Genomic DNA, 17,133 nt, shown 5'->3' with positions numbered 1-17,133 from the left:
GGAAATATTGTTTAGAATCACTGAATGTTTAGAAGCACTGAATGTCATCCCTATTTGGAAAGTAACACATTACTACTGTCGTCCCAGATCAGCCACTGAATAAGAGCGTGGCTGTTGAAAAGGAAAAAGTAGCTCACAAAACCTCCAGGATCCAGTCCTCATCTACCATTCCAAAATCCAAAAACCTCTGGAACTGAAATTTATTATTGTTTTTTTATTTTTGTTATTAAACTCACTTGGCAGTGAGACAAACCCAACCTCATTTGACTTGAACTGAAATAAAGTTATTAAAAGTCTATTTATACTAATTAGTGTGAATATTCCTATATTTCACTGTGGAAATAATAAGTTTGAGTATGGGTTCTGATCCCAGGCCATTATTATTATTATTATTTGTTATTAAACTCATGTGGCAGTAAGACAAACCCAACATCGTTTGGTGACTTGAACTGAAATAAAGTTATTCACAGTCTATTTATACTAATTAGTGTGACTATTCTTACATTTCAATGCAGAAATAATGAGTTTGATTATGGGTTCTGATTCCAAGCCTCTTTGGAGGCTCACCATATTACCTTTCTAAAAAAATTCTGAACTTTAAAACACACTGGCCCCAAGTGGAAAACCCTGGTGCTGTAGTGGTTAAAAGCTACAGCTGCTAATCAAAAAGTCAGCAGTTCAAATCCACCCGGCGCTCCTTGGAAACTCTATGGGGCAGTTCTACTCTGTCCTTTAGGGTCGCTATGAGTCAGAATCGACTTGATGGCAGTGGGTTTTTTGTTTTTTTTTTTTTTTTTGGCCCCAAGGGTTTCAGACAAGGAGAAAAGATTGTAGACATGAACTAGGAATGACGTAAGATCCCACAAAGGTTACCAAAGGCCTTAGAGAGTCAAATTACGTCTCAGTTATTTCAGACAATCTAAGCAGCTTCTATATAAGCCAGACTGCAGCATGATTTGGCAACACTGTGTTAGAAACGGGAAATGTATTACACAGGCTCATGACTACATGCTGAGTCCTGGTTTCCTACCTTCACATACTCCAGAGTTGGGTCCAGAAGATGCTGATCCCTGAGAAGAGAAAATACAAATATGAGAAAAAGTGAGAACAATGCTTTACACTGAATAAAGTGTGTCCAACCTTATTTGCTCCTTATTTATAATACCCACAGCAGGCAGATAGGAAGCTAGAAGAGACTCAGGTTCTTTTCATGGTGTGTGTGAGGCAGTGGAGGGACATCTCCATGACCTCAGTGTAGAATTGCCATATGCTTTTCTGTCAAATTCAGAATGTTAGAATATTTATAAGTGGTAATTCTAGGGTCATCCAAACATGAAAAACTAGGCTAAGAGTCTAAAGCAAAAGGTTCTGAGAAGGACAGAGGTGAGTGAGGCAGGAATGGGAGTTCTAACATGCAGCACATTCTTAGATCGTCTGGGGTAATCCTCACACAACCCCACCAGGCAGCAGGGTCATGCCTACTTTGACACTAAGAAACCAGGGGCTCACGTAGCGGAGCGGCTGCCAAGGTTGCCCAGGATGGAGTCTTATACCCAGCTCCACTTCTAACCTACATCGTTCTCTGTTTGAATCCACCAGCCGCTCCTTGGAAACCCTATGGGGCAGTCCTACTCTGTCCTATAGGGTCGCTAGGGGTCGGAATCGACTTGACGGCAATGATTTTTTTTTGTTTATTTACTACCCACTCACTCCTAGTGTAAACCTGAGCAATTCATCCTGATCTTCTCTGATGCCAGAGTGTTTTGTTGTTGTTGTTTTTGTTCCCATCTAATACACGCTATGGAGCACTGGTGGCACAGTGGTTAAATGCTATGGCTGCTAACCAAAAAGGTCGGCCATTCAAATTCACCAGCTGCTCCTTGGAAACGCTTTGGGGCAGTTCTACTCTGTCCTTTAGGGTTGCTATGAGTTGGAATTGACTCAACAGCAATGGGTTTAATATATGCCATAGGGGGTCCCTGGGTGGCACAGTTAAACATCAACTACTAGCCAAAAGATCGGTGGTTCAAATCCACCCAGGAGACAGGCCTGGCAACCTGCTTCTGAGAAGTCGCAGCCTTGAAAACCCTATGAAACAGTTCTACTCTGCACGCTTGGGGTCGCCATGAGTTGGAATTAACTGGACAGCAACTCACAACAACTACAACAACATTAGAGGTCTATCGTAGTATGTTAGAATTAATTAGACAATGAAAAATAAACAGCAGCAGAAGACACTGAGGAGGGTGACTTATTACGGAAGGTGGAAAGAGGATCTGACTAAGGCAATGACAAAAAAAGAGGAAGGTGGGATTTGAGAGCTAATGTTTTCAGTGCCTAAACGGGTTAACGTGAGTCCCGCCCCCTCACCCCAACACAGAGTGTGAAAAGATAGTTGGTGTCAAGGTTTAAATTTCAAAAAATCAACACATCATCATGGCGAGAAGCAATGGTTGTAGAAGGACAGAACAGCTCCGGAGCCTGAAGGGGAGTCTTAGTGTATCTACTGAAAGAAAGTGTCCATTAGAAAGGAGAGGGTCCCCACCAGCAACCAGAAAAGGTAGAAGTCACCTCCAGATGGGTGCACTAAACTCCCAGAGAAGCGTCCCCGGCAGGCTTGGGCACTTCTCTGGAGAGAGCTCAGGAGACGTAAGACTATGGCATTACTCCACTGAGCTGTGTGAGAGCAGCAAGGCCAAGGCCTAGGGCCCAGGGTGTGCCCATCCACAGTTCAGGGCACCACCACACTTGGGATGGACATGGAGCCTTGAAGTGGCAGGCTTATTTCACTCATTTTTGAGAAAATACCTGCCAAATGTCAATATCGAATAACTGTAGTTGGTCTGTCAGTTGTTCTTTCAAGCAAAAATGATGTATTATGAAAAAAGTGGCTACTTCAGACTGCGATTCAAACAATAGCATGAGAGCTTTTCCTCCCAGATGACCATCTTACTTCCTATGCAGCAGTACTTTATACCTATCTCGCATTTCATCAAAAATATTAAAAAGATGTTTATCCAAGGGGTTGAAATTTAATAAAATGAAAACATTTTTTACTAGCCTGTGAGTGGCCATCTAGGATACTCCACTGGTCTCACCCCTTCGGGAGCAAGGAAGAATGAAGAAAACTAAAGATACAAGGGAAAGATTAGTCCAAAGGACTAATGGGCCGCATCTACCACGGTCTCCACCAGACTGAGTCCAGTACAACTAGATGGTGCCCAGCTACCACCACTGACTACTCTGACAGGGATCACAACTGAGGATCCCAGACAGAGTTCGAGAAAAATGTAGAACAAAATTCTAACTCAAAAAGAAAGACCAGACTTTCTGGCCTGAGAGAGACTGGGGAAGCCCTGAGCGTATGGTACCTGGACACCCTTTCAGCTCAGTGGTGAAGTCACTCCTGAGGTTCACCCCTCAGCCTAAGACTGGACAGGCCCATAAAAGAAAACGAGACTAAAGGGGCGCACCAGTCCAGGGTCAGGGACTGGAAGGCAGGAGGGAACAGGAAAGCTGGTAGTAGGGAACCCAGGGTTGAAATGGGAGAATGTTGACATGCCATGGGGTTGTTAACCAATGTCACAGAACAACGTGTGTAGTGTTTAATGAGAAACTAGTTTGTTCTGTAAACCTTCATCTAAAGTACAATAATAAAAAAAAAAAACAGTAAAAACAAACATTTTTTACTGTTTCAAAGACATTCTTAGGTGAAACTGACGTATTTTTTTTTTCATTGGGCATGCATGGAAGTGAAGAACACAATGACTACTAGAATGGTTTGGTGGCACTGCCTTGCTTTGCCCTGAAGCACCAGCAATTTTATCCACCATTGCTTCTGCGCCATCGGTGTAAATGTCAACACAATAAAAAAGGCAAATAACATCTCAGTATCATTACGAAAATAGGTTAGAACTTACAGATACCCTGTCAGGGTCTCAGGGAATCCTAGGAGTCCATGGACCACACATCAACAACCACTGTTATAAATAAATAAATACACATATATTGGCTGCAAGCTCAAATATTTATACCAATAGAAGTGCAACCAAGACTACCAACAAATAACCAGTTGTCGTTAGGTCGATTCTGACTCACAGCAGCCCCATGTGTGTCAGAGTAGAATTGTACTCCATAGGGTCATCAATGGCTGATTTTTTCAGAAGTAGATAGCCAGACTTTTCTTCCAAGGCACCTCTGGGTAGACGCAAATCTCTAACCTTTCAGCTAACAGCTGAGTGTTTGCACCATCCAAGGATTGTGCCAAGGATCTAGAAACCCCTTTTTCCACGGTGTTGACCGTTTTTCTTTGATTCTCCCTGATGAGTCGTCTATGCAACAAGGCTACAGTATTTTACACAGGTGTGCTTCCTCTTTGTCCTTTGAAATCCTTCCTGTTGTTAAATGATCCAATACATTTATCATTTCCTCACTCCCTGCAACTTGTTCTCTCTTTACTTTCATCTTTCTTAATAGCATTTTCAACACCTCTAACACGTGTCACACCACACCTATCACACTCAATGGGTCTGTTAATGTTCTAAGGACTCCTTAAAGTCAGGCACAAACTCGGAAACTACCATGTAAGCATCACAACAGCCAAGACAAAACCATTCACCATACCCTCCAAGGTACAGCTTTGTCCTTCCTACTTACATTCAAATTAAAAGTTCCTAAGTTAAAAGGCTTCAATGTTTCTCATTCTGAATTAATAAACTGGCATTCTAATTAAACATAAAAAAGGACCTCAGACAAATACCTTAAAGGTATTATAAAGGTACCATAGCTGAGCAAGGAGCTCTGGTGGCTCAACAGCTAAGTGTTTGGTTGCTAATGCAAAGGTCAACAGTTTGAATCCACCCAGCAGCTCCTTGGGAGAAAGACCTGGCAATCTGCTTTCCTAAAGACTATAGCCAAGAAAACCCCATGGGGTAGTACTGCTCTGTCACATGGGGTCACTATGAGTTGGAATTGACTCGAAGGTACCCAACAACAACAACCATAGCTGAACAATGAAACCCACTTGTTCTCCCAGAAGCCAGGAATATATCTGTTGTTGTTGTTAGGTGCCGTTAAGTCAATTTCAACTCATAGAAACCCCATGTGACAGACTAGAACTGCTCCATAGGGTTTCCTAGGTTGTAATCTTTACCTGAACAGATCACCAGGTCTTTCTCCCACGGAGCCGCTAGGTGGGTTCTAACAGCCAATCTTTCGGTTAGCAGAGAAGTGCTTAAATGTTGTGCCCCCAGAGCACTTTAAGAATCATCTGTGTAATATAAACTATTTCTTTCTAGAATTGCACTGTCCAACAGGATAGTCATTAGCCACATATGACTATGTAAATTAAAACTAAATAAAAATTTAAAATTCAGTTTCTGTGTTGTACTAGTCACACTTCAAGTGCTCAGTAGCTACATGTGGCTAGTGACCACCATATTCGACAATATGATTATAGAATATTTCCATCACTGCAAAGGGTCCTGGACTAAGAGGGACAGAGACAGCTCAGTGCCTCCTGGTTTCCATCTCTTCTGCTAAGTGTGTTGTGGCAGAGGATCAAATAGGAGTGTAGACTTCACCCCAGGGTGGGTGTGGACATCTTAGAAGAATACCCCAGGTTCCTGGGCACTGGGTCTCTGGGCGGGAGAGCAGGGTGGTAGGAGAACACAGGCCAGCCTGGCCTCGAGGTGAATCCCAGCTTGGCTCTCTAAGACAGGAGGTCTCATCTCTGAGGGAGGATGCTGCTAACTGAAGCCAGGAAGCACCTCAGACACAGGGCCCAGCCTGGCCAATGTTAGCTATCCCGGGCCCTCCCAAGACAGTTTGAGCGATTTAAGTGCATTTCTAGAGAAAGGGAGAGAGGAGTATTTCAGCTTTCAAAAAGTGAAAGAAAAAGGATTTTATAACCTGCAAGGCTGGTGAAAAAGGCAAATCATAGGCAAAATTTTACTAAAATAATGATGTGGCAAGCATTTTTCAAAAACAGGGAGTTAAAAATCACAAATCCTGACATTTCCTTTTGTGATATGATGACTAGACCAGTAGATTTGAGAAATGCTATAAGTAAATTGTATCTGGGTTCAGCAAGGAGGTTATAGCTGCATGACCAAACAAGTTATAGGAAATTCAAGTTATTTAATAGGTAGATTAGTATCCAACTGAACAACCACCACTGTATTGCCACCCTCCTGTCTCCAAAAAGACCCCCAAAACGCTGATGACCTAGAAAGGTTCCAACAGGTAAGGCAGAAGGCTCCATCCCAGCCCCCATTCTATTCATACTATTATGATGATTTGAATGAAAACGTTGATGGTACAGTGATCAAACTCACAGATGAATAAAACCCAGAGGGTCTAGTTAATCTAACAGGCCCCCAGGCGGAGGGGTTGTGAGCACATTCTACGAAGCCACAGTGTAATTCAAATACTGCCTCTACCACTTATTACTGTGTAAACCTTGATGGGATGCAGTTCACCATGTGAACACAATCTCTCTGTGCCTCAATTTTGTCATCTGTAAAATGGGGATAATAGCATGTGCATCATAGGATTGTGTGGAGGCTGAATAAATTATCAAAAAATTTAAAACAGCACCTGGCTCCCTGAGACTATGGCCCCCAGATACTCTGCTGCTAACTCAGAACTGAAACCACTCTCGGAGCCAACTTTTCTGACAAGGATTAGACAGGCCTGTAAAACAAACAATAACACACATGAGAAAAGTGCTTCTTAGTTCAAATATATGAGACCAAATGGGCAACTCCTGCGCAAAAGCAAGACGAGAAGGCAGGAAGGGACAGGAACTGGGCAAATGGACACAGGGAACCAGGGATGGAAAGACGGAAAGTGCTGTCACATTGTGGAAATTGCAACCAATGTCATGAAACAACATGTGTATAAATTTTTCAATGAGAAACTAACTTGAGCTGTAAACTTTCACCTAAAGCACAATAAAAAAAATAATAAAGTGCTTATTAAGCTCTCAACTGCTAAAAAAATTAAAAAAAAAATACCTGGCATACGGTAAGCACTGTAAGTGTACGTACTAAGAGCTGTGTGAGCATGTGTTAAATGACATTATTTGGGCATTTCCCCCACCCCCAAATACTTTAGGTGATGGGCAAAATCTAATCAGATGAAATGGAACAGGAATAAATTTTGAACTTTCAATGAAAAAATCCCACTTGTGCAAGTAGAAGACAGGAGAGATGAGAAACACTTGGGAACTCTAGCTGACCAAGTGCAATAGTGAACATGCTGGTGGGATCTTAGGTTCCCTGGTGGTGCAAAAGGGTAAGCACTCAAGTGCTACCTGAGAGGTTGGTGGTTCAAACCCACCCAGAGGCACCTAGGAAGACAGCCCTGGCAATCTGCTTCTGAAAGTTCAGAGCCTTGAAAACCCTATGGAGCAGTCCTGCTCTGCACACATGGGATTGCCATGAGTTGGAAATGACACAACAATTAACAACAACAGTGTGATCTTAGGTTGCATTCATAGATTAAAACCCAGAACAAAAGGAGGTAAGAGCCACTTGTCAGAGCATAATAAATAAAACATTGGCACACCAGGCCTGCCCAGAAAGCCAGCAGCCAGGGTCAAAACCACATAAGGTGTAGAAGAACTGAAATGAAGAACATTTAGCCTGGAGAGGAGCGGACTCGGGGAGAAAGGGGACACAGAGCATTTGTTGTCCAACTGCTTAGGGTTTCTGTGTGGAAGAAAGATCTGATTTATTCTATTTAGGTGGGTTAGGGGATGGCAGGCAGAACTAGGGTCTGTGGGGAGGAAGATTTTAACCTCACTGAAGCACTTTTCAACAACTAACACCATCTTATAATGGGATGAACCTCCCTGAAGTGGTGGTCAACTTCCATCACAAGACAGATATGAAGGTTGATGGTCATTTGTCAGATACGAAAGCTGGAAGGTCCTCTGTCCAGGATATGAGGGCAGACACTTCTTTTCTTTTTTCTTGTTTTTGACATTTACCTTGTGCTACAGTGATTTCCATAAGTTGGAAGATTTAATCCTCACAACCCTTTGGAGATGGCATTATCTCCAGTTCACAGATGACAGAAGAGGACACCTAGCTAGGAAGAGGAGAAGCTGGGATTTGAACCACGTCCTCTGACTAACGATATTATACTACATCTCCAGAACCTAGCCAAGTGCCAACACATTATCAGGCCCTCAATAAATACTGGCTAAAGGATGGAACTGGATGTACAGTTGATCGTTCAACCCTGAGGCTCTGAAAAGGTACCAACAAGTTGCCAAGTAATCGTCTCCCACCCTCGCCTCAGGCAGCTCTTCTGCCTGATTCCTAACTCTCCTGCCTCACCTACCCCCTCTCCCCCAACTCCCACTTTTTCTTTTGGAAGGTGAAGCCAAGAGATGCCACAGGATGTTTAGGAAAGCAGAGCAAATCTCCCAAGCCCTTGTCACCATTGATCTAGGCCTATGTGGAAGAAATCAGGGCCAGGGCCTCCCCACGTTCACATGTTAACTACCCAGAGGAGACACTCTCTGGAAGGGAGAAGAGAAAAAGTAATGCAGGCAAACCACCTGGAGACTCTCCTGAGGAGATACTGGGAGATTCCCACAGGGTTATTTCGCTTTAAAAGGCCTTGAGAGTGGAGAAATGGAGAAAACTAAAGTCTGCTATTGACCGCACCCCCAAATGAACTCTGCAAGGTCTGCTAAGGGAACCTTGTTTGTTTCCAGTTACAAGAGCAAACGGGAAATCTAAGTGTTCTAAAATTCTAGTTTCAGTATTCTAAGGGGCAAAAAAAAAAAAAAAAAAAATTTTTTTTTTTTTAAGGGGCTCCCTAGTGTATCTTCATATTCCTCTTGTCCCTTTTTAAAGAGGCAAGGGAAAGAATACAGAGAGAGCAAAACCAAAGGTCCCAGGTGGTACAAATGGTTTGCTCCTGGTTACTTACCTAAAGGTTGGCAGTTTGAACCCACCAGCAGAACCACGGAAGAAAGTCCTGACAATTTGCTCCCGTAAAGACTGACCTACTCTGTAATACACGGGGTTGCCATCCGTCAGAATCAACTCTATAGCAATTTTTCTAAAAATATAAAATCAAGTTAGCGTGTGCGTTACAAATCCGAAAGCTTTAAAAATCACTGCCCTTTGTAAACGTTCTCTTGAAGCTTAATAAAAGTTAATAATAATAATTAAAAAAAAAAACTGCCTTGCACGGAATTAAAATTATATTTAAATGCAGAAGTGTCGAGTCTCCTTCTTGCTCAGCCAGCTACCCTATCTCAACAAGCCCGAAAGAAGATTTTCTTAATGTACAAACTCCCTTCCTGGTGGGCTAGAAAACACAGCAATTGGCCCTGTCGCCCCAGCTTCTAATTTGAAATGGAATATCTAATTATTCATACAAGACTGTGCAGCAAACAGTCCTTGAACCATAGATTTACATTCTCTAAGACAGATCACTAGAAAATAAACAGAGGAACTTGGCAATATAAAAGAAAGAGGCTTTTTAAATAGTTTATTTGGCTTATGCCCATTACGAATCCCCACCTTGCGAGTCCTTGATGTTGTATGTGTCTGTATTCACAACTGGAGGCCTGGCCCCTCCTCTCAGGCAGGCTGCCCAGCATCAAGTGGTCAACAGTTTGCATGGAGGCAGCGGGGTGAAACCGGACTCCCCTGTTATTTTGTTTTAAGCTTGTTAGTTTTAAGTAACATCACTGTGTCCACTCTGGTTAATTCATTCTTCCCAATGTTCCGCTTTCTTAAGCTCATACTGAGGGATGTTTAGTTGAAAACATCATAGAAATGATACATTTACTCTTTTAGTTTGTTTCTCCTCAGTAACCAGATTAATAATTTCCTCCCTCTTAAAAGGACACTCGATCTGTTAAGTTTTGCTATTTTGAGTGAAGGGGTTCTCCATCTTGGATACACAAGCAAAATTTCACTAACAGAGGCCTTCTTTTCTATGTGGTTGGAATACAGATGGGGAAGGAAGCATCCTGGTGTCTGCCTCAAATTACAGAATTTTAAATCAGTGAGGGTTTACTTCTTCAAATATTATAGAATAAATTAATGGTTAACAGTGCTGCCGAACAAATGTCTTTTTGGAAATAACATAAAAAGGAATCTTTTGTAATAAGATCATTATTTCATGCAATGGAGAAATGTGAGAAACTAGATCCAACGACTCCAGACTAAGTAGGACAAAATTCCCTTTAAACTTCATGCACACTAGCAATTTGCAGGGTTGGCCCACCTCCTTTGTACCCATGGAGTGGAGTTTGTATTCAGGTTCACTGTATTGTGTATTTATTTACATATGTGTCTCACCCTCTAGACAGTGAACTCCCCAAAAGTAGTGATTGTGTCTACTTCATCCTAGCATCTTCTATAGTTCTTGCCTTCATCCCAAGAACATTATCAATTATCTGCAATATGCCATGCACTAGGCTAGACCCTGAGTAGCACAGTTAAGTCTCAACTACTAGCCGAAAGGTTGAGTGATGGTTTGAACCTCAACTAATAGTGGAAAGGTGCCTCGGAAGACAGGCCTGGCAATCTGCTTCCAAAAGGTCACAGCCTTGAAAACCCTATGAAGCAGTTCTACTCTGCACATATGGGGTTGCTATGAATCAGAATCAACTCGATGGTAACTAACAACAACAGACTAGACAATGAAAATATAGGAACCAAAGACAATGTTCCTGCTCCCAAAGAGGTCTCAAGCAAGTGGGGAAGACAGATCAACAGGTCCAACACAACTCAAGTCTGTGAGAAAGTGTCAGTGGGAGAGAAAAAAACCATGGAGGTGACTTTCAGGCAACAGCTGAACTAAGTTGTGAGGGCTGAATAGGGACTTTCCTGGTGAAGAAGCTGGGGTTTGGTGGTCATTAAAAATGTTCCAGGCAGCGAGAGAAGCATGCGCAAAGACATGGCAGGATGAGACAGCACAATACATTTGGGGAACTGTGAGCAGTTGAGGAGTTAATACCACCCTAGTCCAGTCTGCTCTCCTCACAGCCGCCAGGGTGATCTTACTCAGATCACATCAGTTCCCTGCTCAAAATCCTCTAAGAGCTCCCATCTCATCAGAACGAAACCCCGAAGTCCTCACCGTGGCCTACAAGGTCCTCATGCGTGTGGCCTCAGCCAGCTCTCCAGCCTCACTGTAGTGGGCAGAATTCTAAAGATCTGAAAATTCTCATTCCCTGCTTAGTCCATCAAACACTAATCTACACTGCTGTGAAAGGATGTTTTGAATGTAATTAAAGATCCTAACCTAGTAACCATTAAGATATAGAGATTATCTGGGTGGGCCTGACTTGAAGCATGAGGGGGGTTCAACATAAGGTGAGATGTTATGAGTGCTTGTGAGAAGGCCCATGGCAAGGGACTGGGAATGCCTCTAGAAGGTGACAGCCACCCTGGCTGACAGCCAGGAAATGGGGACCTCAGTCCTGCAACCACAAGGAACTGAATTCTGCCGACAACCTGAGGGGTTTAGGAGCAAATTCTTCCCCAGAGCCTGAGTTGGGAACGCAGCTGGCCAACACCCTGAGTGTAAGACTCTGAACAGAGAACCCAGTTGAGCCATTCTGGACACTTCTGACCTATGTAAACTGTGAGGTAATAAATGGGTGCTGTTTTAAGCCGCTAAATTTGTAGTAATTTGTTACGCAGCAAAAGAAAGCTAATGCACTTTTTGACTATTCCATTCATCCCACCCCAGCCACACTGGCTTTTCGTTCTGTTGCTCAAACGTGCCAAGGGTGTTCTTGCTCCAGTGCCTTGGCATTTACTGCTCCATTGCTGTGAGGTAAAGAATTTAACTTTACCCAAAGGATTTGGGCTTTGTTCTTGGTTCCTGAGAGATAACCTCTAAAACCTTGGAATTTCCCCAGTGACTGAAGTGTTTTTGCTAATTAGGTGACTTAGGTGAGGGCTTGCCAGGCCAGAAAGGCCACCAGGTGATATCAGCTGGGGAGGGGGGATGATTCAATCAGTCGTGCCTACGTAATGAGGCCCCAGTAAAGGCTCTGGACACAGGAGTTCCATGGGCTTCCTGGTTGGTGAGAGACTTCGATGCACACAGGAGGATAGCATGTTCCTTTTTGGGACATGAAAGCTCCACATTGGAAAGCTTCCCAGACCTCGTTGTATGTGTCTCTTCATTCATATCCTTTGTACTATGATAAAACTGCAATTGTAAGTATAGCATTTTCCTGAGTTCTATGAGTTGTTCTAGCCAATCATTGAACCTAAGGGAGTAGTGGGAGCCAGCAGGTCAGAATTGAGGGGGGCTGAGGTGCCCTGAGCTTATGGCTGGTACCCTGAGAGTTGAGGGGATCCCCGTATTTGTAGCAAGCAGGTCAGAAAGTGAGGGGGGCCAGGGATCCCTGAGCTTACAGCTGGTATCCTGAGAGTCTAGAGGGTTTCCAAATTTGTAGCCAGCAAGTCAGAAGTGAGGAGGGCCTTAGGGACCCCCAAGCTTGCAGCTGGTGTCTGAGGTCTTGAGCAGACTCAGCAGTCTGGAGGACTGTGTCCTTTAACTTTTGAGCACTGACCTAGCTCCAGGTGGTCAGGGGAAAAAGTGCTGCCTGTGCAGCTCATGCCGGAACAGAAGTGGAACAGCAGGGAACAGAATTGGTAACTTGATGTCATTTTTCCAAGCAGTTGCCTAAAATATTCTTTCCCTAAATACTCACAGGCTCACTCCCTCAAACATGGGCGGATTATCCAATAGGCAAGGTAAGCACGGTACTTACCTTCCTTACCAGATCATCTATAATGAATAATTCCACATTTTTTCACCACATCAAAGATTCTGCTTCTAGGTATGGCTGGCATCTGTCTCTCTCCTAACCCCACAGCACCTTCCTACAGAATCAAGGCCTCTTTTAAACTTTACAAGCCCTAACAGGGACGCATGATCCAGTGAGCAAGGTAAACATGGGCTTACTTGTGCGTACTTACTCATCTGTAGTGAACAGTTCTCCTGGAATAGAATCCTCTGAGGATAAAGCTTTGTCTGCTTTTGTCATCTCAGTATCCCCAGTGCTTTGCACATAGCAGCTGCCCAATAACTATTTGTAAATTAACGAATAAGAGAACAACTGACAAAAGCACAAGATTGTGGGGAGAGGGGCAGCAGGAATGGTGAAGTGTTGGGAGATGAGGGTGAAGAGGAGGCAGGCCCAGATTATCAGGGGCTTGGATGCATGTAAACACGTTTAGATTTTATCTTCACCACCTTTAAACTTTATCATGAAAACAATGAACCAGACCAGAAGGAAAACCAAAGGAACTGGTAAACATGCAAGGAACTTTAACCAGCACTGACGGTATAAACAATATGAATATCTAATCTGTGGAGCTGAAAAAGAAAAAGAAATAAAATATGGGGCAATAAAGGTGTACAAGCCAGGAGGAAGGTGACCAGAGTTTGTGTTCAAAGGTCCTTGCATTGTTCAGAAAGAGGTAAAGATATCGTTTACTTTGTATTTTATAAAGTAATGCAAACGTATTTCAAAAGTACTCACTAAATGAATAGGAATAGAGCAGATATTATAAAAACAACAATCAATCCAAATCAAGGCAATTAAAAAAATTTTTTAAAGTGTACGAATAGTACAGAAATACAGAATAAAATGCAACTGTAAACCCAAATATATTACTACACACAGTAACTGTAACTAGATTAAACTCACAATCACAAGGCAGATTTTCAGAATGTTGGATACAGTACATGTAGGATATGGTAAAAGCGGTATTTTGAGGGAAATGTATGGCCCAATGCTTATTTCAGAAAAGAGATTAAAGATTAATTAAGTATCCAATTTAAGTTACGAAAAGAGAACAAGCATAAATAGAACAATGGAGGTGAAGTTGGAACATAATTAAATTAAAAAGAAAAACAAAAAAACAACGATATAACAGGAGAACAATAAATAAATGCCTGGTTCTTTGGAAAGCCTAATAAAATAGATAAACCTCTGGCATATATAATACAGAAGGAAAAAAGAGAAAGGACAAAAGAATATAGAAATGAAAGGGGGAAACAATTCACGGATACAAGAGAGCATTGTAAGAGAATACTATGAACATCTTTATTCCAGTAAAATCCAAAGTTTAGGAAGAAATGAATAAATTCCTAGAAAGTAGCAACAAAGCAGAATAATCCTGTGACCATTAAAAAACTGGAATTAGTAGTTAAATATCCCTACCCCCCACCCCACACACACACAAAACAGGCCTGGATGGTTTTACTAGCAAGTTTTACAAAACTTTGGCATTATTCGTTACTTTGAAAATATATAAACTCAGAGACTAGACAAAGAGGATATTATAATTTTGATACCCAAAGCAAAGACAGTAAAAGAAAGGAAAATTATAGGCCAATCTCACACATGAATAATAAAATATTACACATGAATAGAGATGAAAAATTCTAAACAAAATATTGACAAACCAAATTCACTTAAAAAAAAAAAAAAAACCTCATGATCAAATTAAGTTTATTCCAAGAATGTATGGTCAGTTTAACATGAGAAAATCTGTTAATATAATTCACTCCATTAACATATTGAAGGAGAAAAATCATTTGAGCATCTAACTAATGGAAAAAATACATTTGAAAAAATTCATCTTTTCATGATGGGAGTGGAGGCTAACACTTGGCAAACTAGAAACAGAAGAGAACTTCCTTAACTTGACAAAAACCTCAGCAAACGCCATTCTTAATGGCAGGTGAAGTATTAGAAACATTACTAAAATAAATATACCAATTAATCAGAAGAAAAGAATGTCCATTATTATTGCTTCTGTTCACGACTGTTCTGGAGGTCCTAGTCAATACAGTTAAATAAGCAAAAGAAATAAAAGGTATAAGGACGAGAAAGGGGAACAAAACTGTTAGGATTCGCAAACGATGATTGTCCACGTAGAACACACAAAAGGCTCTATGCACAAATTGTCAAAGCTTATAAGGAAGTTCAGCAAGATTCCTGGATATGAAAACACTACCCAAAAATCTTAGATTATTATTGAGGGCAGGGACTAGAAGGCCTGTATGTCTGTGATGGATTTCTTCCTTTACAGGCTGTGATTCCTAGATTCCTTTATTCATCACGGATGAACTCATTCCTAGAACACTGAACTGAAATGCAATACAAAATGACTTAAAACGAGTGTGACTAGACACTTAGACTAGTAGAGTATATTCTGTGTACCTGAAGCAGTGGAGTCGAGGAGGAACAAATACTGCAGCGTTGGGGTTTATCGTTCTTAACCAACCCATGCACTACAGCATGTCACACGATCAAGAAAGGTGAACGCAACAGCCAGGAGAAACTCTGTTCTCCACTCACAGCTTTGTAGCTTCAGTCTCTTTGGGTGTGGATACGGCCTCCAAATATCTAGAGCCTTCACTCCTCATTCTGGAGGCCGTGCATTCACTCCAGCATGAAGCTCCAGTGGAGGTAGGTGGATAAGGAAAAGGAAGAGACAGCAACAGGCTAATAAATTTACTAAGATTTTGGGTCCACTGGACAATATTCCTTACAATGCCACATATTCTATTAGGCAAAATTAATATATGGGGCAGCCTAGCACTCTTATTTTATGTTAGATGATACTCATGGTTCTAAGGCCTTGCCCATCTCACCAGCCTCATCTCCTCACCTTGCTCCTTGTTATTAGGTGCTGTCAAGTCGGTTCCCACTCACAGTGATCCTATGTACAACAGAATGAAACACTGTCCGGTCCTGTGCCATCCTCACAATTGTTATGCTTGAGCCCATTGTTGCAGCTACCATGTAAATCCATCTTGTTGAGGGTCTTCCTGATTCTCACTGACCCTCTACTTTACCAAGCATGATGTCCTTCTCCAGGGACTGACCCCTCCTGACAACATGTCCAAAGTATATAAGATGCACTCTCTCCATCCTTGCTTCTAAGCAGCATTCTGGTTGTACTTCTTCCAGGACAGGTGTGTTTGTTCTTTTGGCAGCCCATGGTATATTCAATATTCTTCATCAATACCACAATTCAAAGGCATCAATTCTTCTTCGGTCTTCCTTATTCATCATACAGATTTCACATGCATATGAGGAAATTGAAAACACCATGGCTTGGGTCAGGCATATCTTATTCCCCAAGTGACATCTTTGCTTTTTTTAGCACTTGTAAGATTAAAAGATCTTTTGCAGCAGATTTGCCCAATGCAATGTGTCGTTTGATTTCTTGACTGCTGCTTCCATGGCTGTTGATTGTGGATCCAAGTAAAATGAAATCCTTGACAACTTCAATCTTTTCTCTGTTTATCATGCTGTTGTTTATTGGTCCAATTGTAAGGATTTTTGTTTTCTGTATGTTGAGGTGTAATCCATACTGAAGGCTGTGGTCTTTGATCTTCATCAGTAAGTACTTTAAGTCCTCTTCACTTTCAGCAAGCAAGGTTGTGTCATCTGCATAACACAGGTTGATAATGAGTCCTTCTCCAACACTGATGCCCCATTCTTCTTCACAGAGTCCAGCTTCTTGGACTATTTGCTCAGCATACAGGCTGAATATATATGGTGAAAGGATAAACTGTCAAGCACACCTTTCCTGACATTAAACCATGCAGTATCCCCTTGTTCTGTTCATATGACTGCCTCTTGATCTATGTACGGGCTCCTCATGAGCACAATTAAGTGTTCTGGAATTCCCATTCTTCGCAATGTTATCCATAGTTTGTTATGATCCACACAGTCGAATGCCTTTGCATAGTCAAAAAACAGAGGTAAACATCTTCTGGTATCCTCTGCTCTCAGCCAGGATCCCTCTGATGTCAGCAGCAATACCCCTAGTTCCACAGCCTCTTGTGAATAGAGCTTGAATTTGTGGCAGTTCCCTGTTGATGTACTGCTGCAGCCACTTTTGAAAGATCTCCAGCAAAATTTTACTTGTGTGTGATATTAATGACATTGTTCAATAATTTCCATATTCAGTTGGATCACTGTTCTTTGGAATAGGCATAAATATGGGTCTCTTTCAATCCGACGGCAACGGGTTTTTTTTTTTTTTTTTCCAGTTGGTTGGCCCACTAGCTGCTTTCCAAATTTCTTGGCATAGACAAGTGAGAACTTCCAAC

At 42.0% G+C, this 17,133-nt stretch overlaps 1 protein-coding gene across 4 annotated transcripts in view; it reads right to left on the bottom strand.

Moving 5' to 3' along the window:
- BCAR3 (BCAR3 adaptor protein, NSP family member) overlaps positions 1–17,133 on the bottom strand; it is a 250,806-nt gene that overhangs the window by 85,159 nt on the left and 148,514 nt on the right. For all 4 annotated transcript variants that reach the window (XM_049879745.1, XM_049879744.1, XM_049879743.1 and 1 more), the window contains exon 3: positions 1,031–1,070. In XM_049879745.1, coding sequence (XP_049735702.1) covers positions 1,031–1,070 — 40 coding nt within the window. The remainder of the gene's footprint in view (positions 1–1,030; positions 1,071–17,133) is intronic.

This window comes from Elephas maximus, chromosome 3 (genome assembly GCF_024166365.1).
Source record: "Elephas maximus indicus isolate mEleMax1 chromosome 3, mEleMax1 primary haplotype, whole genome shotgun sequence".
NCBI lineage: Eukaryota > Metazoa > Chordata > Mammalia > Proboscidea > Elephantidae > Elephas > Elephas maximus.
The sequence above is the reverse complement of the archived record's forward strand: the minus strand, read 5'-3'. Positions and strand labels throughout refer to the sequence as shown.